General features: G+C 46.1%; 1 protein-coding gene across 1 annotated transcript in view; it reads left to right on the top strand.

Annotated features, from left to right (window-relative positions):
- The first annotated feature begins 213 nt into the window (after positions 1-213).
- PLA2G4A (phospholipase A2 group IVA) overlaps positions 214-21417 on the top strand; it is a 52797-nt gene continuing 31593 nt past the window's right edge. The window contains exons 1-4 of the mRNA XM_082287341.1: positions 214-292; positions 447-598; positions 6860-6941; positions 20179-20327. Of these exons, the coding sequence (XP_082143467.1) occupies positions 566-598; positions 6860-6941; positions 20179-20327 (264 nt within the window). The 5' untranslated portion in view covers positions 214-292; positions 447-565. The remainder of the gene's footprint in view (positions 293-446; positions 599-6859; positions 6942-20178; positions 20328-21417) is intronic.

Raw genomic sequence — 21417 nt, 5'->3', positions numbered from 1 at the left:
CATCTCCAGACAGCCGAGGTGGCTGGGAGGTTACAGACGCTCCAGCTGGAATTCCCTTCTCGGATTTACAGAGGGCAATATTGCTGCTTCTGCAAAGCTCACAATCCTAACTAGGGTTGTAATGGGTGGAAGCATAAATACTACAATGTATTTAAGGAATAAATGTATTCCTTTCTTGTTTATCTGTAGAGCTGCTAGAAACACTGGGATGACTGGAATTTAAGAGACTTGATTCCTGCTCTTACCCTGAGGCAGAGGAAATAGGCACGAGAAATTTCTCCAGCTCGGACAGGTAAATACCTGTATCTCCATAGCTTATGTGAAATTAAGTTCTTGGTAAACAAACAAATTGTGGAAACCTTCCTAAAGAGTAGGAACTGATTTGCTCTGTAAAATACAGTTTAAAAGGAACAGATTAATTTTAATTATATCTTTTTCTTTATTAGATAAAGGACCTTTCTGCTCTGAAAAAAGGGGAACTCTGCTCTGAAAAAAGGGGAAGCATCTCCTGTGTGGGATTGAAATAGATACTTGGCAGTTGTCTTGAATAAAAACAAAGGCAAAAATGTCTATCATAGATCCTTACCAACACATTGTGGTAAGTAGCGCTGAATCTTATATCTATCTACACTGTCTTCTCTGATATCTACTGTCTTGTATAATGACTTCCCTGCTGGAAGTTACTCTCAATAAGCACATACCACTGGAGTTATTACTATTTCCTTCAAGAAATGGTTGGTGTGTCTAGCTTTCTTCCTTACAGTGCAGTTTTGGGGCGGGGGGTTTTGTACTCTTTTCCTTTTCATTAGTATGAATGGAGGGATAAGTTGACAAGTTGGGATATTTAGATCTTAAACTGGTGTATATCAGTAATGTTGGTTCAAAGAGAATCCTCAAAATATATCGTGCAAACTCTGAGTGAGATGATCTGTGCCACTCAGCAGCACACTGTTCCCCTGCTTCCCTTCCTCCTGCTTTATTCCAGTGTTCCTGCTTCATCCTTGTCCCAGCTGTGACACCCTTGGGATGGCAGTGAGCCAATGGACGTTCCTGAATGAGCAAAGACAAAAATTTCTTAGGGAGAAGTCCTTCCCTGTGAGGGTGGGGAGGCCCTGCCACAGGGTGCCCAGAGAAGCTGTGGCTGCCCCTGGATCCCTGGAAGTGTCCAAGGCCAGGTTGGACGGGGCTTGGAGCAGCCTGGGCTAGTGGAAGGTGTCCCTGCCCATGGCGGGGGGTGGGGTGAGATGAGCTTTAAGGTCCTTTCCCACCCAAACCATTCTGGGATTCCATGGAAGGGTTAGAAAATCTGTTCTGTGCTGTTAGAACTGGCCCGAGGTGAGCTCAGCCTGTGGAGGTGTAGAAGTAGGGACAAGGGAAGTGGGAGTAGAACTGCCCTTCATGGGGCAAGCCCGTGGCTGCGCAGCCACTGACCACTGGGATGTTCACACGTAGCTGTGCTGGAAGTGAGTTTCCAAAGCAAACACTGGAACAGCAATTCCTGCCCAAGCTGAAATCTGGAGCCACGCTGGGCGTGTTCCTATCAGGGGCTTCTTGTAACAGCACCATGTTGACTGTAGCACCAGTGAGGTGTCCCCAGAAATAGCTGCCACACACTTGTCAGTGTTTTACTTTTACGTGGCTAAAAATACTCCCTGAGCTTCCTAGAAGTGATCTCTTATCAGCCCTGTGGTTTGTGCCCCATGCACACTCATCCTCCACATCAATGTGCAGCCAGCAGATGTCAAACTGGCTTTTACTCCCTCGCCGGTCCTGTGAACTGCTGGGAGGGAGGGCAAACCTCAGGGTGATGTCTGTGTAAAAACAACACTGTCTTAATTCCTTTCAGCATCAGTGCCCTCTCCTGGATGGATTGCTTGGAATGATCTGTACCTTTATGGGAGAGGTCTCTGAGGCACTCGGTTGTATTTTATCGATTCACTGATGTAAAAAGACTTTTTGATACCAATAATCAACAAAATGGAGCTGTCCTACATATATAATATAATGAATGAAAAGTGTGTGTAGTAAATGTAGTTACAGCTCTCTGGGAATGCTGAACTGTTGCTGTGGGAGTGTTGCTAATTCCAGAATCAACACTGTTCATGCAAGAGCTGATCCTTTAATTGCTTGGAAAGTGAATGGAAATCTTTGAAGTTTTTTAATTTGAAAACTGAAATCCCTTGGAAAATTTTACTGAAATTTCAAACACTCAAGGGCAGCAGGCTCACATCAATGCAAAATCTTGCATTTAAATTATAGTTAGCATTAAATTACTCAGAAGGATTCTGCATTTTCCAGAAGTCCTTGTGCTAACTGTTGCGTGTTTGCTGATGATTTCTTTTCTTCTCATTTTATGAAAGACTCTGAGGTATAAATTAAAATGTTCAGAAAGCTGCTGCAGGTGCAGACAGAACTGACTATACCAAAAATGCAAAGAATTCAAGTGTGTAATACATCTTCATTTACTTTGATATGGGGGATAAATATTATAAGAATGGGAAAAATGACTTCAAGATAAAATTTGTGTGTGTGCATAAAAGTTTGTCTTAATCGTAATACCTTGTGAAAGAAGAGCATGGACTCCATGAAAATTAATTACTTAAGTTAACAGGCAAATATTTTCATTTGTCTAGCCCCATTGTTAGCTCAAGTGTCCTTAACATGAAGGAAGTAAACCCATTTAATACTTGTGCAGTCTACCTGTGCCAGAGCCTCCTGATTGCCTGGCACACAGAATGCCAGTGTCCTGGTGGAGCTCCACTCTGTGACTCAGCATTCTGGAATATTACACATGTGGTATTGGACACATGCAAATCCCTGCCTTTCTGGGCACGTCCGGAAGGGCGGCAGGGAAAACCCGCCTGTGTTACGGGAGATCTTGGGGCTTGTCCCAGCCCCTGGTGGGAAGGGGGTGGTGTTTGTCTGCTCACAAACGCAGGGACATCTAAAAGAGAGCAAAGCAGATAATTAGGGAAATGTTACTGGGGGGAAGGAAGGCACTCAAAGGTGAGAGAGGAACAAAGGAGGCAGGAGCAGGAGTTGTAAGAGATGGAGAGCTGAGGTCAGGTGTGAAAAGAGGAGATGCTGAGCCATGGCTGTGCAGTCATGGAAAACCTTGTGGATTGAATAGTGAACACTGTCCACCTGAGTTTCCATAACTCAGAAAACCCACATTCAGACAGGGCACAGTGAAAACTTCTTTTTTCCTTTCCTCTCTAAATTTCTGGAGAAAGAGGAAGTGAAATGAAACACATGTAAAGCGAGGTCACTTTGGACAGTGTGTTTTAGTTTTTTAAATCCATGGAATCCCAGAATGGATTGAGTTGGATGGGACCTTAAAGCCCATCCCACCCCACTGCCATGGGCAAGGATACCTTGCCCTGGAGTTAATTGTGAGCTTTTGAAATTTGTAACCTGTCCTAGATTTTTAAAGGAATGTAGATGTTGCTTCTCTCAGTGTTGCAAGGTTTAAGTGATTTATTTACTATCATCTGTTTTTCAGAAGTACTTGAGGAGTTTGTACAGATTTTTATCAAGACTTAAGGTGAACATAAGTCACATGAGAAAATGCAGCTTAGTCACCTAAACTAGCAAGGGCTGGATTTGTAAAGGCATTCAGAGGCAATGCATTTATCGTGGTGTTTTCAAGGGGCTTCTTCAGAACTCCCTTTGAAAATCTAATAAAAAAAAAATTTTCTGAAATATGGACATTTAGGCCTTTTGATCTCCTTAGAAACTGGCCCCTAAGTGGAAATTGCCCTAATTTCCGCTTGCACTTAATCTGCATGAAAAAACATTTATTTTGGTGTAAGAAGAGATCTAGACTTTAGAGCTTCCTGTGTGTATTTGTGGTCTTTTTGGTTTTTTTTTTTCCCCTAAGAGGGAGATTGTTTATTTCAGTAGTGGCAAATTTCCTCCAAGTGTGTGGCTATGGCCAGATATTAATAACTGTGTGTAACTGCAATCCTCCGTGTGTTGTTTTGGGTGAGGCGCAGGGAAAGAAGATACAGCTTTTCTGTTTTGCCAGGCCTCTGTGTTCTCACATGCCTTTCAGAGGATCCCAGTCTTAAACCAGACTTAATTTTCCTGGCAGTACAACAGCTGGAATGACGGGGGTTGCTGCTTGAGTCAATAAAAAGCAGTTTTTGTGATGGCATTAGTAAAACAGTTATCAGCTTGTAATAGAAATAGTGATGGTCCCTGTGCTGCTGGGAAGAGAAGAAACTGGTAAGTGATGGCTTGGCCTTGCTTTGATGGTAGGCATATGAATTTGGGCATGTGAGTTTAGACGTATGGGAGATGCAAGCAAATTACAGAGTGCTTGTTGCCAGGGAGTATCGTGTAGTATCCCCCTTTTCCAGCCAGAGCTGTGGGACACCAGAAGTGCACATGAATTTCACCTACCAGCTGAGAACTAAACCCAGCACGCCCATGTCCCATCCTTGTCACTTAATTGCAACTCCTCTTCCCTGCTAAGTGCTCAGTGATCTCTGATTTGTGGTCTCCAGTGAGGACAAGCTCTTTCTTGACAGCTGAGAAAAAGGAGGCGGATTGTGTGTTTGTAGTTTGGGCTGTTTCTTTTAATTACAAGGTTGGATATGACAAAGGAAATGCTTCAGTCTGTATGAGGAAACAGGCCAGTTGTGAAACCAACTTCATCAATCTGACATACCTGGGAGATAATATAATAGGGAGATAATAAAGCAGCTTTGAGCATTTTCAGACAGCAAACTGAAAATAGGGGGCAGCGAGAGCCGGTGGTTTCTGGAGAGGCACAGCTTGTAAAAGTACTTGGGGCAGGGTAAATGACAGAGCTGGGGTGACCTCACATGGTTGTGTTCCCAGCCCTTCCCAGATACCCACAAAAATCCCTGTTTACCCTACTGTGAGGAAAACTCTAGAGATTTTTTTGCCCTGTGGCAGAAGCAGAAATGTATTCAGGGAGAAGTCATATCCTCCTTCCTGTTCATCCATCTTGAAGCTGCAGTGCAGAAGGTGATGGATGTCACTCAGTCATTGGGATGTCTTCATGTCAGCCCATGGAAGGCTGTTAAATAGGTGTTGCTCCTTAGGAACTTTGGGTTCCCACAGCTGAACCCTCTCTGCTGGGTCTGATGCTTTCAAGGTGAGCAACATCCCGCTGAGACTATTGGGAAGAGTCTGAATTTCCCTCTTCCTGTGGTTGCTGAACCACTTGCTGTGCCTTGACGGTTTCAGTGCACCACGGTTGGTACTGCCACAGTTTCCCCTGCCTGCTCACTTGGTCTTGGATCCACATAACTCCTGTGGCTGCCAGGGGAAAATTCCAGAGCCAGGCAGACAGTCCTGGCCGGAGCCTCCAGCAGCTGGCAGAGCGTGGGGGTGATTACAGCCAGATAAAGCTGCTGAACTCGGTGTCTGGGTCAGGCAGTGGCTGCAGTGAAGTCATCCCTGTATCACTGTGGGCATTTTCTCCTGGAGCCTTTGCCATGGGGATGTGGCCGTGCCTTTGCACACCTCAGGCTTCTGCAGGAGCTGTGTTGGTATCACTGGAGGTGCTTTTTAATGAGTCCTGACTCAAGTGCCACTTAAGTACTCACAAGTCACTTTTGCTGTTTTTAGGAGATTAGTTTTGGCTTTCTTTTTTTTGAGAAAATGATATGTAACCTATAAGATATTAACTTTTTTCTATATTTGTATGAAAGGGATCCAGTTTGGCTCAGGTCTCTGGGTGTGAGCTGTAGACACAAAATAAGGGTTGCCTGAAACAACCAGTTCTAAAAAAAAAAGAGGTGTCCAGATGAAAATTAGCAAGAAGGCACCAGGCAGAGCCTGAATGAGCATGTCCTGTAGCAGGGTTATTGTCTATGATTTTCAGTAAATTTCAGTGAATTTCCTGATGGTGGCCTTCTCCCTGGTTGTTTTGGACTGATAGGCTGTGTTTATTTTAATGTACTTCACAAGGTTGGTGGGTGGTTAGGAAAAAATAGGAAATATGCAATTGTGTGAGACCTGATCCTGGCTTTAATAGCTCACATTTCCTCCCAGTCTCTGTGTCCCTGTAAAGCCACTGTTGGCTGTCCTGCAGTCTGTGCTGGTGATTCTCAGTGGTATCCAGCAGGTTGGTCAAACTTTGGGCTATGTAGATAAAGCAACAGTAGAGCTGAGTTGGTGACCTTTTTTTATTAAGGCTTTTACTTTTTGTTTCTTAATTTCACATCTTTTCCTACTTCCCTGGCTTGCTGGGGACACACCTGCTCCTAGGCAGGCAGCTCCTGCTGTGTTTGGGCTTTGCAGGAAATGGGAACCTTCAGAAATTGCATGAAATGTGCTGGTGACTGTTTTAACAGCTTGCTTTGCACCTTCCTTACATTGTCTCTTGAGGGTGCTTTCACACTGAATATTGATATGTACTAGAAGGTACAGCACTAACTCTACCCCTTGCGTGTGCAGTGTGCATTTATCTATTCCAGAACACAGACTTTGAAGTAATTCCTGCCATTCTTTTTAGCAAGGGAAGGTAATTATCACAACAAGCTGTAAAATGGCCTGGTTTTATTTTTCCCTTGCCGTACCCCGTGGTTCCTGCCTGACTAAATGCCTCGGAGCAGGTTCTGTGGTGAGGGAGGGGGAGTGTTGTTGGTTGAGATTAGTAGGTGTGGCTGCAGGAAAATCCAGCAGCCCCAGTGCAGGTACCTCTTGGTAAAGCTCCAGGGTGCAGTTCAGCTTTAGGATGCTCTATCCAGTATGAGTTTCCCTTACATTTTGAATGGGTGATTTCTCTCTCTCTGTTTTTGGACACAGTGAAACCTTATTTTGATAGATGGGGTTTCTTTTTTTGGTTCTGGAGCTTAATCACTTCTCACTCTCTGACTTCCAGGTGGAACACCAGTACTCACACATATTCACTGTGACAGTAAGGAAAGCCACAAATGTCACCAAAGGAGCCATTGGTGACATGCGTGAGTATTTCTCTTTCTATTCTGCCTTTCTTCCATGAGCCTGTTGCTGTGGGCAGGGGGATGTGGTGACACACTGTGCATTAAATGGTTGTTAGTGGGCTGGTGGTGGGTTTCTGTCTGCCTTGTTAAAGCCAGGGCAGAGTCCCCATGTCGCTGCTCACTCTCACTCAGAGAGCAGATCTGCCGCTCCTTCTTTCCATTGATACAGAAAGGCTGAGTGAGTTGTAAGCGATTTGCCTCCAAGCCAGCAACACCTACAATTAGCTTTTTGGCTCAGTCAGAAGTGCTGTGTGAGTGCAGTGAAACTGGAAATTGCTGCCTCCTCACAGGGCTGTGGTTTGGTGGGGGAAAGAAAGAGCCCAGAGCTCTGCTGAGTCAGTGCAGAAAGCAGAAAAAATGTAAGGCCATTTAAAAAAACCCACCCAAATGGGTCAGCAGATCTTGTGGTAGGGAGATGGATGATGCCAGCACTTCTTCCTCTTTCTGGGAGTCTGCTGAGCCTCTGGACTTTGCAGCTGAACAGGAAACCACTAGGAAGAACAGCTCTGCTCTTCTCTTAAGGGGGGAAGAGGGAGAGAATATTGGCTGAATCTGCAAAAAGAATATTCCTGCCTCCTTAGATCTGACTGCTTTGCTGCCAGGCCATGTCTCCCTTTTCCCAGTGCTCCCAAAGGCTTGCAGGCTAGGGCAGGAAGGATGAGTGTGACTCCTGGCTCCTGCTCTCCCATCAAGCTGATTGGACATACAAGTGTTTCCCAACTCCTGGAAACTTACTTTTGGGTCAAACTACAGCAGCTCCTCTGACCCACAGCTTTGCTTCAGGGGGTTTTCATAACTGAAGTCTACTGTTGATGCTAAAATTGTGGGAGGGATACTTGAAAGGGGGATATTCAACAGCCACAAGTACAAGGGAGGAGATGGGAGCCCTGGCAAAGGGGAAAAAGGGAAGCTATCTGTCATCCCCTGTGGGGTGAGGGGTAGGAGCACACAGAGAAGATGCATTGGGGTGTGGGGGTGTGTGTGTATATACACACATATATATATATATATATATATATATATAATTTCATTTCTATGGTGGTCTTTAGATAAGAAGACCTCAGGAAAAGTGCTGAAAGAGAGGAACAAGGAGCCTGTGAGTTTGTGTGTGTGTAAGAAGATGAGTTAAATGGAAAGACACAGGTTCTACACAGGTTCTTGGACACAGGCGTCTGTCATGAGACAGTGGGGGCAACATGCAAAGGGAAAAAAGGGAAGTTGAAGTGGGGGCCCCATGATATGATATTAAAGGGAGACTAAAGGGTGATGAAAGCCAGGAGATCATGGCAACTTTGTGCACCAGAGCAAATACTGTCCTGTATAAAGTACTGTCCTATGAAGTATAAACTTCAAATACTATCCGTCAATATAATTGAATTTTTTTTCTAGAAAAAACCCTCTTATCTTAGCAAGTCATCAAAATCAAGAAGCTGCTGAGGAAGAACATTTTATTTTGATCAAACCTGCCAGAGTGATGCTCTGGGGCCACTGAAACCTGCTTGGCCTCTTCTCTGAGGCAGCTGCCAGAGCTCAGTAGCCTGAGGCACCCCCAGTCTGGGGCATCTCTGGGTGAGCTTCCAAGGACCCAAGGCTGGTCCTTGGGGTCCTGGCAAATCCCCCAAAGTGAGAAAAACAGATCTTTGCTTCTTTTTTTTATTTTGGGAAAACTAAAAGTGTTTTTATTCCCTGTTACTGGAGCGTGGCAGCTACCTGATCAAATGAGTGATTGTGTTAATTACTATGAGGAGGTGCTTAAAGCTGTGAGTGGGGAAGGGCCTTTACAGTTGATTGTGCCAACCTATATGTATATATATCTTTGTTTTATTTGATTTGATCTGCCTACTGCCCAAAATGAAACTTGTTGAGGGAATTGCTGAACTTTCCCATCGGGTTTTTTATCTCAAGGACAGGAAGGTGGCTGTGACAGACCACATGTGAGCCCTGGTTGGGGTGGGTGCCTGAGTGTTGCTCTCCCCTTATGGATGCTCTCAAGCTGTTGACTCTTCTGGGGGATTGCCCCAAATTTTTTCTGCTGTTGTTGCTCCGGGTTATGAACCAGAGATGCTCTGGAAATAAGAGAGTTAATTTTACGTTGTGTGGTGATGGAGGCCTGGGGGAACATGAGGGGTTTTGTATGTTTTGCTGTTCTTTTTTCCATATCAGCCTTTCCAAGACTTTCTGGAACGGCTCTGAGAGATCTGAGCAAATCTAAGTCTATGAAATACGCTGAAGTGCTTTGTGTGATATTTTTCGTCCTGAGGCTCTGAAGTCTACCTCTGCTCAAGGAGTTTTAGCTGGCAGGTCTGGTGTGTGTGGTGCCCCGGTGTGTGTGGTGCCCCACTCCATGGGTGGCATGGAGGCCCTGACTCCTCTGTCATGGCCATCCACACCTCTGTCTCCTCAAGCCCAGGCTGGGAAGATAACCAGTATTTCTAGAAAGTTTTCCAAGATTTCTTGAGCTCTTCATGAATGGGCAGTGTAAGTGGTTGTGTCATCCTCAGGCCATTTTGTCATTCTGTGGATCTGTGTGTGGGGGTGATAAATGAGATTTCCTGTAAGAACTCACCACCCAGGATGGTGGGGAGGGGGCAAAAGAAGTTTGAGGGCAGACCCTTTCCTTCCCAGCATTCATTCAAGTCCCTTATTTCAGGTGTCTGCCCATTTACTGTTGCCTCTGTGGAAGTCCTTCCTTTACTGGTGTCACTCATTTCAGTTTTAGTGTCCCTGTCCAGGTGATTCCCATGCCCTGGGTACCATCCTGTCAACATCCAGGTGATGCATCTGTAGCTTTACAAAGGTTTAAATCCTGGTTTAGAGGCTGCTGCTCTGCAGCAGAGGTGTGCTGGCTGACCTTGGCTGGCCCCTCTGTTACTCCCTCTGTCAACAGGACAGGGCGAGAACATGATGAAAGGGTCAGCATGAGGACAGGGACATCTCTCACCTCTTACCCACACAGGCAAACAGGTTCAGTTTGAGGAAATGACTGTCATTTATTGCCAGTTAATTGTAGCAGAGTAACATAGTCAGAAATAAAGGTAAACCCACCTCCTGCTGTACACCTTTCCTTCTTTCCTGCTGCATCCCTGTACCAGCTGTAAATGGGATTGGAGTCAGCCACTGGACCCTGCTGAACTGGCAGAAACACAGTTTGATCAAAAAGAAGACAAAAAAATTTATTAGTAAGAAATTGTTCCCTGTGAGGGTGGTGAGGCCCTGGCAAAGGGTGCCCAGAGAAGCTGTGGCTGCCCCTGGATCCCTGGCAGTGTCCAAGGCCAGGTTCGACGGGGCTTGGAGCAGCCTGGGCTAGTGGAGGTTGTCCCTGCCCATGGCAGGGAGTGGTATGAGTCCCTTTCAATCCAAGCCATTCTAGGATTCTGTGCCCCTGCTGCCCAAAACCTGCCATATAAAGCTATTACAAGGTGAAATATCAAAAAATCTGCATGGCTTTGGTGAGGATTTCATTATCTTAATTGCTTAGCTTGCTGCTGATTGCAGACCTTGTAAAATCACTTCTCTGGACCTCTTGAAAAAGACCTTGCCTCTGCCCCAGTGAGTTCTTGTATAGTAGATGTGTAGTTTTGAGTCTACTCAGATGCCACCTGAACTGTAGAGCCTTTCCTTACTTCCATGACAGTACAAAAACTTGTAGGAAAAAAGACCAGAGTCCCAAACTGCAGCATTGTGAAAGAGAAATGCTTGCAAACTGGGTCTCCTTTCCATAGCATCTCTCCCCTTCTGGATTTTCAGGGATCTTGGTGGAAAACTGGGTCAGAGGAAGCATTGTAAAATTTGTCTTCTATCTTTAAAGATAGAAGCGTTCTGGCTTTCACAACAAATGGTGGCATATACAAAGGAAACCAGTTGTGTGACTCTGCTCTTAACGATCACTCATCTTGCATAATCCTGTTTGGGATTTGCAGCTTTTCCTTGCTTCATCTTCTTTTGATGCTGTGGTAATGAACAGTGTCATTCCGGGTATTTTTAGGAAAAAATTCCCTTCTTAAAAGTGTTTAAAGTTTGATAGCTCGCAGCACTGGTACTCAGCTTCTATCCCAGTTGCTGTCCACCCCGTTGGAATCAAGGATGCATTTCCACTGCAGTTAAGCTGCTCAGATAAACAAGTGCTGGGAGCAGTGCAGTCACCAGAGCTCAGCTCTGGTTGCAAAACTTGCCCAAACAGAGCTGAGAAGCAGCTCCCGAGTAGCTCTTGGCATGGTCAGCCCACTGCAGGCAGCTGTGGGCATGCCCCCAAGTCCAGGAGATGCCCTTCCTCATCGTTTCCTGTATCTCCAAAGGAAACTGGGATGGGAGCACACCTTTACCTGTCTGGCCCTGGCTCTGGGATCTGGGAATGAGGAAGGGATGTCCAGCGTGCACTGTTTGTCCCTCACAGCCCTGTGCCCTGAGGCTGTTCCCTGTGAGCCAGAGCTCCTGGGGTTGCAGGTGGCTTGGTTAAACGCGAGTCAAGGCAGTCCAGGCAGGTGTGAGCAGGGTTTTAAACCTGGCCTAGCTGAAAGGGAGGAACTGGAGATTTGCCTGGTTGTATTATGGTTTGTGTTATTGAGCAGCTCATGCTTATGAGCAGCTCATTCAGGACTCATCCAGCTCTTCTCTGGACCACAGCAGGGCCAGTCCTGCACCCTGAATCAGCTACAGTGCACTTTCCTGTCGGAGTGCCATCAGATAAGGCTCTTCCTGCAAGGCCCTGGAGCAGGTCCTGATTTTTGCAAGGGGAAAACAAGCCAAACTGCTCCCCTTTTCCAGCCTAACAGCCTGGGAAAAGTAGGTCAGAGTTGGCCAATCCTCCACATCCTACAAGCTGCATGTGTAGGACTTCATGTGGCTGAAATACGGATCCATGAAAGATGGATAAAATAAAAAATCTTAAATGAAAAGTGCTGCTAGCAACTGCTCAAGATGTCTGCTGCAGATCTCAGTCTAACACTGGGGCAACCAAATGCTAGATTTCCATTTCCTTGGCACACCCAGTATCCTTTCCCTTTGGTGGGGATGGCCAGTGCTGGGAGGTGGAAGTCATGTTGGAAACAGAAACAGGCTCGTGTGTTCCACAGTGAAACTGATGGAGAAAATGCTGCTCTTCCCAGCTGCAAAAATATCGTTTTGATGAGAAATTCTCTCAGTGAGTGCTTGCCATGGAGTTACTGAGGGGAGACCTGTTCCTGTTCCTGTGAGAGGTTGGCGAAAACTCATTCCCGTCCTAGAGGAAGCTCTCCCATGACTCTGTTATGCCGTGGTGGTGACATGGAGCAGTGCTGGCTCAGGATCCATCTTGTGTGGCTGGAGAACCCCCCTGTCCCTGCTCCAGGCCCTGCCAGGCTGTCACCAGCCCCAGAGCGTTGTGGTGGCTGGGAGCTGCTCCTGTTCCATGTGCTGTCCTGTCTCCAGGCAGAGCTTCCTGGTGGGGCTCCCCTCCAGGACCTGTGGACACCACTGTTCCTCTGGTTTGAGCCTTTCACTCCCTCCATTTAGGAGGAGGCTCCCTCTGTTTATGCCATTTGTCCCCTGTCATAATCTAACTTTTTCTTGCTTTCAATTCTTTTCCTTCTCATCCCCTTTCCCAGGAGTGTTAGGGTTGGGCTAATGCCTGATCCAAGGGAGAATTGGGAAGAACATCAGTCATAGTGAGATGTAAAGGAAAAATATGAACAGGGTAAGAATGTGACACTTCCCACTGATCCTCTCCTCTCCTTGGCTGCCTTCAGTGAGATTCCCTGAGCTGGATGTGCCTTTGGGGTAATCAGCTGTCACTGAGTTTCTCTTGCAGAAAATTCACTGCTTTTCTTTGAATCCACGTAGGTCTTCTCATCCACAGCTCCTTGGGTAAGGAGTTCTGCAAGTTGCTGCCTGAAGGAGACTTTTAATTAGTTTTGAAAATGTTTTTTTAAAAGCATGAGCTGAAGAATGTGAACTGGGGTCAGTTTGAGGCCCTTCATGACAAGAAAGATACTAAGAGGCTGGAGCCAGGGAAGGGAATGGAGCTGGGGAAGGATCTGGAGCCTCAGGAGTGGCTGAGAGAGCTGGGAAAGGGGCTCAGCCTGGAGCAAAGGAGGCTCAGGGGGGACCTTCTGGTTTTCCACAACTCCCTGACAGGAGGGGGCAGCCAGGGGGGGTCGGGCTCTGCTCACAGGGAACAGGGACAGGAGGAGAGGGAACGGCCTCAGGCTGGGCCAGGGGAGGCTCAGGTTGGACATCAGGAAGAATGTCTTCCTGGAAAGGGTGGTCAGGCCTTGGAAGGGGCTGCCCAGGGAGGTGTTGGAATCCCCATCCCTGGAGGTGTTCAAGAACTATGTGCATGTGGCACCTGGGGACAAGGTTTAGTGGTGAACACAGTGGTGGTGCTGGGCTGGTGGTTGAGCGCGATGATCTTGGGAGATCTTTTCCAGCCTTACCCATTCTGTGATTCATCATCTGGGTACTACCTTGCACTTTGTAGGATTCCAGCTGTCCCACAGATCCATCTGTACCAAAGAAAAGCTCTTACAACTCAGGAGTGTTCCTTTATGTATTTCTGACTGCACGTGTTCTGAAAGGGAGGGAGAAAATGATCAGCCTTTCTCATGTTTGTCACCACAGGAAGGAACACTTTTGTGGAAGATGGTTTTTAGTGACAGGCTTTATCAAAGCATCCAGCCAAGAGTGTTACAGGGCAGTTGAAATCCAAGGAATGTGTGCTCAATGCTGAGCTTTTAAAGCATTCCTGACAATTGTCTGAATTAAAAAGTCAAGGGAAGAGACTCTTCTCCCTCACAGGCTCTGAGGCTCCACTTCAGCAATATGGGAAATTAAGCTCTGGGGCTGCTGGGAGAGCCCAAAACCTCTAAAGCTTCCTGATACCAAACACAGACCCAGTGTAAACTTGCTCTGTAGATTCAGAAAACGCTGCCAGTGTAAATTTGTATTAGCAGAGTTTATGCCAGACTGAGAATAATCTGTACTCCATCAGATAACATAAACGTGGACTAAAAGTCATATTGTGGGTTTGGAGTAATTCAGCAGGAATGTGATGATATGCCTGTACTTACTGCAGACCAAACTACCCTGTCCAGGTCTGGCATTTCCATGGACCCGCAGTCAGAGTTGAGCCAGGCCTCCTTCTGTCTTGCTCGTGTCTTTGGTGGTGGAGGGTCATGGTTTGACACCGGCTAAACACCGGGCACCCATGAGAGTCACTCACTGACCCTCCCCTGCCACAGCTGGGCAGAGGAGAGAAAAATGTAATGCATTCCCCGTGGATCCCGTGGGCTGTGGGTGGATCTCTGCATCCCCCGTGGATCCCCAGGGGCTGTGGGTGGATCTCTGCATCCCCCGTGCATCCCCACAGGCTGTGGGTGGATCTCTGCATCCCCCGTGGATCCCCAGGGGCTGTGGGTGGATCTCTGCATCCCCCGTGGATCCCCATTGGCTGCAGGGGCACAGCTGCTTCACCATGGTCTTCACCAAAGCCTGCAGAGGAATCTCGGCTCCGGTGCCCAGGGCACCTCGTGCCCCTCCTTCTCCACTGACTCCGGTGCCTCCGTGTTGTTCCCCTCAGGTGTTCTCAGCTGCTCCTCTTCTCTGGACAGGAAAAAACTGTCCATGCACACTTCGTTTTGATTTTCTTCTTCAATCTGTTATCACAGAGGTGTTACCAGCCTCTGCAATTGGCCCAGCCTTGGCCAGCAGCTTGTCCATCTTCAGAGCCATCAGGGATTGGCTCTGTCGGACATGGGGAAAGTTTCCAGCAGCTTCTCACAGCAGCCACCTCTGTGGCCCCCCTGCTGCCAAAAACCAGGCCCTGCAAAACCAACACATGGAGTGACAGGTTTCACTGGTTTAACAGTGAGAACTAGGCATTTAAATTAATTAAAAAACCCTAAACCCCTTAGACTCTGGCACACTACTAGAAAAATGTTATTTTGCTTAATGCTTCAGTCACTTTTCAGGGTGTATCTGCAAAGAGGCCTGTACAGATAACCTAGAGAAGACAATGTTTCTTTGCTCTTGGCGCTTCTACAAATGTGGTTTGACCAAAAGCAGACTTGTTTGAGTTTTTTTTACCCTTTCAAGGCTGGATCAGTGGAAGCAGTGGTGTCCTGCACCAGTAAACTGGGTGATAGTGCAGTGCCTGTGCTGAGAGCTGGTTCTTCCCTCCATTGAAGTAACACCAGAGATGAAAAGCGCTGTCATAAAAGGCACGAATAATTTTTAATGAAGGTGTTACCTAATCCCAGTATTTCTCAAAGCATAGCTGCTGCTTCAGAGTTGCCTTACTTCCCTTGGAGTCACCTTCCGCTCATGAAATCTGGCACTGCATCACCCCTTTGCAAAATCTCCAAAGCCACCAGCCCTGGCATTCCCTGTGGTGCCTTAAACACAAGCAGCAGTGAGTATTCCCGGGGTTTTTAGGTTGCTGTGGCCTTCTGACAGATCTCCTGGTATCTGTATTACTGCTAGACTGTGGATTTGTGTGGAGCATCTCAAGTATCTGTTCCATGGCTGGAGGGACACTTATTGATAAGTACAGTTTTTAAGAATTCCCTTTTTAAAAACTGAAAAATCACATGAAACTGGGAAAACCTATGAATTTAAAATCTATTACTTTTTCTCTTGTCAATGGCAGAGACACCAACTCATAGTTCCGTGCCACTGTGAGGCCCGACAAAATTCACAATTTGAATAGAAATCCTATTGTTGTTTAGCTTCCTTCTCCTTGGACAAAAGAGAGGTCATCCAGCAATTCCCATTATTGGCTTGACCTCAGCCAGGCTGCTCAGCTGCACGTGCTAAACAAGTTGTACTATAGTGCAGCAAACCAAAAAAATGGTGGGAAATACACAAAGATGGTCATTGGGGACGTAGTAGGTTTTTATCAATGGGATTGCACTTAGTGGTGGATAAATTAAGGGTTATTACCACTTTTTATTTTGAGATATATATATATAGCAGTATTATATTTGAACAGGCTTTCTATAGTTTCTTTTTGGTAATTATGCTGTTGAAGTAATTGAAATTGGAATGACTGAAATATAAATCATATATCTGTAATATTAATCATATTCATATGGAGGCCTGATGACATCCATCTCACCAGACTAACAACATGAGATCAAATAGTTTCCAGTCACTGCAGAAAATTTTACAGGTTTCCTTAATAGCCAGATTGCTTAAAGCATTACTCATTTTTCACTGTGAAAATGTTTGACCCTTATTACTGTCCACTGTGTGTTTCACTTGGTGATTCATAATGTAATTTAAGGGGAGAATCTTTAGCCATGACTTAACCAGGAGATAAATCAAATGAGGAAAAGTCAGTGAATCCTTACTTTCTACCTCTCAGCCATTCCTAAGGCAGCAGTTTAAAAACAGTAGTGGAGATGCTGACTCTGCTCTTGTATTGGATGTGTGTCTTCAGCCCCTGGAGCTTGGAGGGGGCTGTAAATCTGAATTATCACCAACATTTTGTTAATTACCCCGAGACCTCATTGAGCTCTAAGCTGCTAATTGCAGGACCCTCGTTAGCATCAGTGCTGAAAGCCTTAATTGTGTTTTTTTAGTGTGCAGGTAGGGTTTGAGATACTTGGCTTAATTGTTAGCTCAGCCTGCCTTGTTCCTGAGAAATGGGGATGGAGCGGCAGCGCTTGCATAAGGAACGGCCCGAGCAGGGCTGAGCTGTGCAGAAACTCTGCTTTCCTCAGAAGTGTCCTGGGAACAAATGCAAATTCCCCCAGGTGCTGCTGCTCAGGAGGCTGTGCTCGGTATCTCAGGCAGCTGCTGCAACAAAAGAGCAATTCCCTGACAGTGCTGCCTCTACAGAGAATCCTTAAGGCTGGAAAAGACTTTTAGGGTCATCAGGCTCAGACAGAGATAATTCTCAGACATGGATAAGTCTCTTGTCGTGATTAAACATCAGCTTTTGACCCATACACCATAACAATTCTTCCTTTTAAAATCAAAATATAGATGGCAGCCTTCCAGTGCTTAAAGGGGCTCCAGGAGAGCTGGAGAGTGACTTGGCACAAGGGCCTGGAGGGACAGGACAATGGGGAATGGCTTCCCACTGCCAGACAGCAGGGTTAGGTGGGATATTGGGAAGGAATTGTTCCCTGGGAGGGTGGGGAGGCCCTGCCACAGGGTGCCCAGAGAAGCTGTTGGCTGCCCCTGGATCCCTGGCAGTGTCCAAGGCCAGGTTGGATGGGACTTGGAGCAACGTGGGCTAGTGGAAGATGTCCCTGCCCATAGCAGGGGTGGGGTGAGATGAGCCTTATGGTCCCTTCCCACCCAAACCATTCCATGATTCTGTGATAACAGTGGTGATCAAGCTATTTTTACTTACATTTTCAGCTCAGTTTTTTTAACATTACATGGCAAATCAATTAGCAGAAGCCTGGGCAGCAATGAAAACATCCATGGCAAGGGTGCACACTGGCTGTTTCATCTGCATTTGATAACTTGAATGTTTTGAAATACATTAAGTGAATACTTCTGTGTTACTTGCCAGGTTGCTGGTAGTTTTTGGTTTCCATCCAAGGAGTGAGGTTTTAATTAATATGGTATAGCTTAAAAAAGTATTTACTATAGCTTATAGCAATATCTTAATCAGAGCAAGCAGTCTTCCAGTGCATTTTCTCCTCATCTGAAGAAGGAAGTTAAAAAATAATAGGTTTTCATTTTCTTAACTGAAAATAGCTCCAAATAAAGTTTCAAACATGAAAGGGCAGGTGATTAAATCTCTGCCTTGGGTTAAAAAGCTGATGAAGGCACGGAGTGGGGTGACTTGGCAAGACTGAACTGCCAAGACTGATTTTTCCAAGTTTAGTTGATCCATGCCTTAGGTTTAGTTTCTGTTTCAACACTTACCAGGGTTTGCCTGATAGGAAGTTAGTAATGGATCTGCAGGTCTGGGGTTTCCACATGCTTTGGGGTTTTAAATATGGATATGAAACCATTTGCTGATTGTGTTGGTAAGAACAAGTCGATTTTTGTAACAGAGTTTGGGCTGATCACATAATCACATGAAAAACTGAATGGAGAGGGAGCCATTGATGTTTTGCCCAGAACTCTGCTCAGCCATCAGGATTTTGGCTAAAATCCAGGTTTTTGTAGGCAAATTTAGTCTCTTGGCAGAGCAAGCCTGGGTGTTAATTGCCAAAGTCATGCTGGCTATCAAGACTTAGCAAATGAGACCTTGTCACTTCATGGATTTTTGGTTTCAAAGAGCCTTGTTTCTTTTGATTCTTGATTCTTTTTTTGTGGCAGAGCTTTGTGTAGTAGTTGAAAGGAACTAATGGAAAAGTTGGCAAGTTGGAACATCTCCCTGGTGAGGAAAGACTTGGGGCTTGATCCCCCAGTTCCCCTGCCCATAAAGAAGAGACAAGATCAGACATAATTCCTCAGGAGATAATAAAGGTTGCTATTTAAAGGCTTTCCACACTGATCCCCAGCTTTAAATAGCTGCTTGTTCATTACTCAGGGAGCACTGAGACCACCTCAATGTAGCAATTAGCTGAGCCCCACAGGTATGGAGCACAGTGGAAAACTCCTGAGAAGTTGTATTAGAATAAAATTGAATAGGATGTGCCTGGGGACACATTCAGAACCTCCAGAGTGATTTCCAAAAGCCCTTTTTTTGTTTGGTTGATCAGGTTGTTTTTTTTTCCCCAAAAGACAATTGATTTGATTTTAAATTATCCAACTCCTTTGTTTTCCTCTTTTCCTTCTTCTTCCAGCAGGAGGGAGAAATCTCTCTGGGCCTCAGGAATCTCATGGATAAAGTTTTACTGAACTCCAAGAGTTTTTAAAATTTGGCTTTGCTGAAAAAAGGTATCTTTGGACTTAAAGTGTGTACAAGGAGGAATGTTCAAACTTGCTTTTCCTAGTAATAGGATTTAGTCTCTTTCAAAAAGAAGCCTGTAAGAAATAGGTTCCTGTTTGTGGTGGGCATTGGTTTGCTTGGTAACATTTCACTAAACCAGAGGACAAACTTGGAAGAGAGGATTCAGCTTCCTCCTGAGGGACAGCTCTGATCTCAACTCTCTGTGACAGGGAGGAGGACCCAGGGAATGGCTGGAGCTGGGCCAGGGGAGGGTCAGGCTGGAGATCAGGGAAAGGTTCTTCCCCCAGAGGGTGCTGGGCACTGCCCAGGCTCCCCAGGGAATGGGCACAGCCCCGAGGCTGCCAGAGCTCCAGGAGCGTTTGGACACCGCTGCCAGGGATGCACAGGGTGGGATTGTTGGGGTGTCTGTGCAGGGACAGGGCTTGGATTGATGATCCTTGTGGATGCTTTCCAGCTCAAGATATTCTGTGATTCCTTGATTCTGTGCTGGAAAGATGTGGGTGTTTTACCACAGCACAGTAGGAGGCTTTTGGTGATCCACCACAACCACAGAAATAACTTCCCCTGCTCTCCTGGGAAGCATTGGAGCCCTGGCCGAATCTGACACAAAGAAAACCCCTGCATGCTTTAACTTGTTAGAAAGTGGATTTTTAGGCTGCATTTTGTGCTCTCAGGAATGGCTATTTTTAGACACATCCAATGGGATTTGCCAGTGTTTCCTTTTCCCCCACTGGTAATTCCTATCAGCTGCAGTTGCCGTATCTCTGTTTCCTGTTGGGGTTCTGCGCACTTGTTGTTCAAACATACTGTGTAAATAAGGTCCTGATCCTGTGCTGACTCCCCAGAGCTGTGGTAGTGGCAGTGTTTCAGAGCTGAGTACTCCTTCTGCTGTGTGCAGCACTGCAGTGCTGTGACTGATTTCCTCCATCATGCCCAAACCAGCAAATGTGAAAGAGGATCCAAAACCCACAGCAGACTGCTTGTTTTCATTGTTTTGTGGGATACTTGCTGCTGTGACTCGAGCCAAAGCCATTAAAGGCTAGAAAGAGAGGAAGAAGTAAAAGCTTTTACAAACACTTAACCACTGCCTGCCAGACTTTTGCATATTCTCAATAAACTTGACTCAGTCCCTGTACCATTCTGTTTGCTCAAGGCTTTTCCCCTCTCCTCCTAGAAACCTAATGTTTCTCTTGGGGGAATTGTTGATATCATTGTATCATTCCTGTCATTACATTTATGTAACTTACAGAGTTGCTTATCCTTCTATCCTTGACCGTGAGGGGATCTATGGTTTCACACAATTGTATCTATTACTCCAGCCCAGGCTGGTGTTTCCCCTTCCCTGACCTGTGTTCTGCTGCACAGTTGACACTCCAGATCCCTACGTGGAGCTGTTCATCCCCACTGCCCCCGACTGCAGGAAGAGAACCAAGCATTTCAACAATGATGTCAACCCCACGTGGAACGAGACCTTCGAGTTCATTCTGGACCCCAACCTGGAGAATGTTCTGGAGGTAAATCCCATGGTTGAGCTGGGAAGATGAAGGGTAAAATAACAGTGGCTTACACACATGTGGCATCTGATGTCTCAAGATTACCCCTTTGTTTAAAACGTTAAATCTGAGTTTAGCCATGGTGCTAAGCAAGAGGTGTTGGATAAATTGAATTATTCAAGGAGTAGCCTGGAGAGGCATTACAAGATATGCCTGTGAGTCATCTCTTGGACAGCTCCTGAGGGACAGTAGTTTGTTATTCCTCACATCAGCCATGGAGTATTTACTCCCTTCTTCCTACCCCGATTCAGCTCTTACGGACAGGGAATAGGTGGGGCTTAAGTCAAGTGTCTGCCCAGGGAGACAAAGCAGAAGGCTGGTTCTGCTGTGTCCTTCTTGCCTGGAGCCCACCCTGGAGCTCTTCTGGGGACCATTCCATGTGCAGCCTTGTTGGCCAAGCCACTGTTCAGTCTCAGTGTGTTAAACTTCTCCAGGCTGTGCACAAGACCTGAATGTTAGGTCTAAGTGGGCATGGCAAGGATTTAAAGTTAGCTCTAGGCATTTGTTAGCTCTGTTCTTCATAGAGGATGGCCCTGACATCTGTTCTCTTCTGACCCAGTCTTACAGACTTCAGTCTAAATTGGCCAACTGGGACAGAGGCTGCAGCCTGTGAAGGTTTTCCTTGAGCTTTCCTTGTGACCATCAGACCTTGGGTCTGAAAGGAAATTGTGCTTCCTACAAGCTCCCTGTGTTCCTGGGGAAGGCTCTACAGTTTGGGCATTACACCCATGGTCAGCTTGGTGGATCATGAAGAACTATCACCTGCATCCTGCACTGGAGACAAAAGATACTAGGGAATTCACAATGATTTCCTGGGCATCAGTTCCTGCCTGTTCCTCTGGTGCCATTGCTGGGCCCCCTGGATCAGAGCCTGGGCCCTGCTCCGAGCCCTCCCTTACACTTAGGCAACTTCCCTAGGAATGTTTGAATTTGTTGAGGACAAAATTTGGTTTAAGGGTTTTGAAAGGATAAAATTACTAAAATCGCAAATACAGCAGGATGGATTATAGGTAGAAATTGGAAATGTGTCTTTACAGTAACTAAAGGCCGT

This window comes from Coloeus monedula (genome assembly GCF_965178545.1).
Source record: "Coloeus monedula genome assembly, chromosome: 9".
Taxonomy (NCBI): domain Eukaryota; kingdom Metazoa; phylum Chordata; class Aves; order Passeriformes; family Corvidae; genus Coloeus; species Coloeus monedula.
This window is presented reverse-complemented; position numbering and strand designations above follow the sequence as displayed.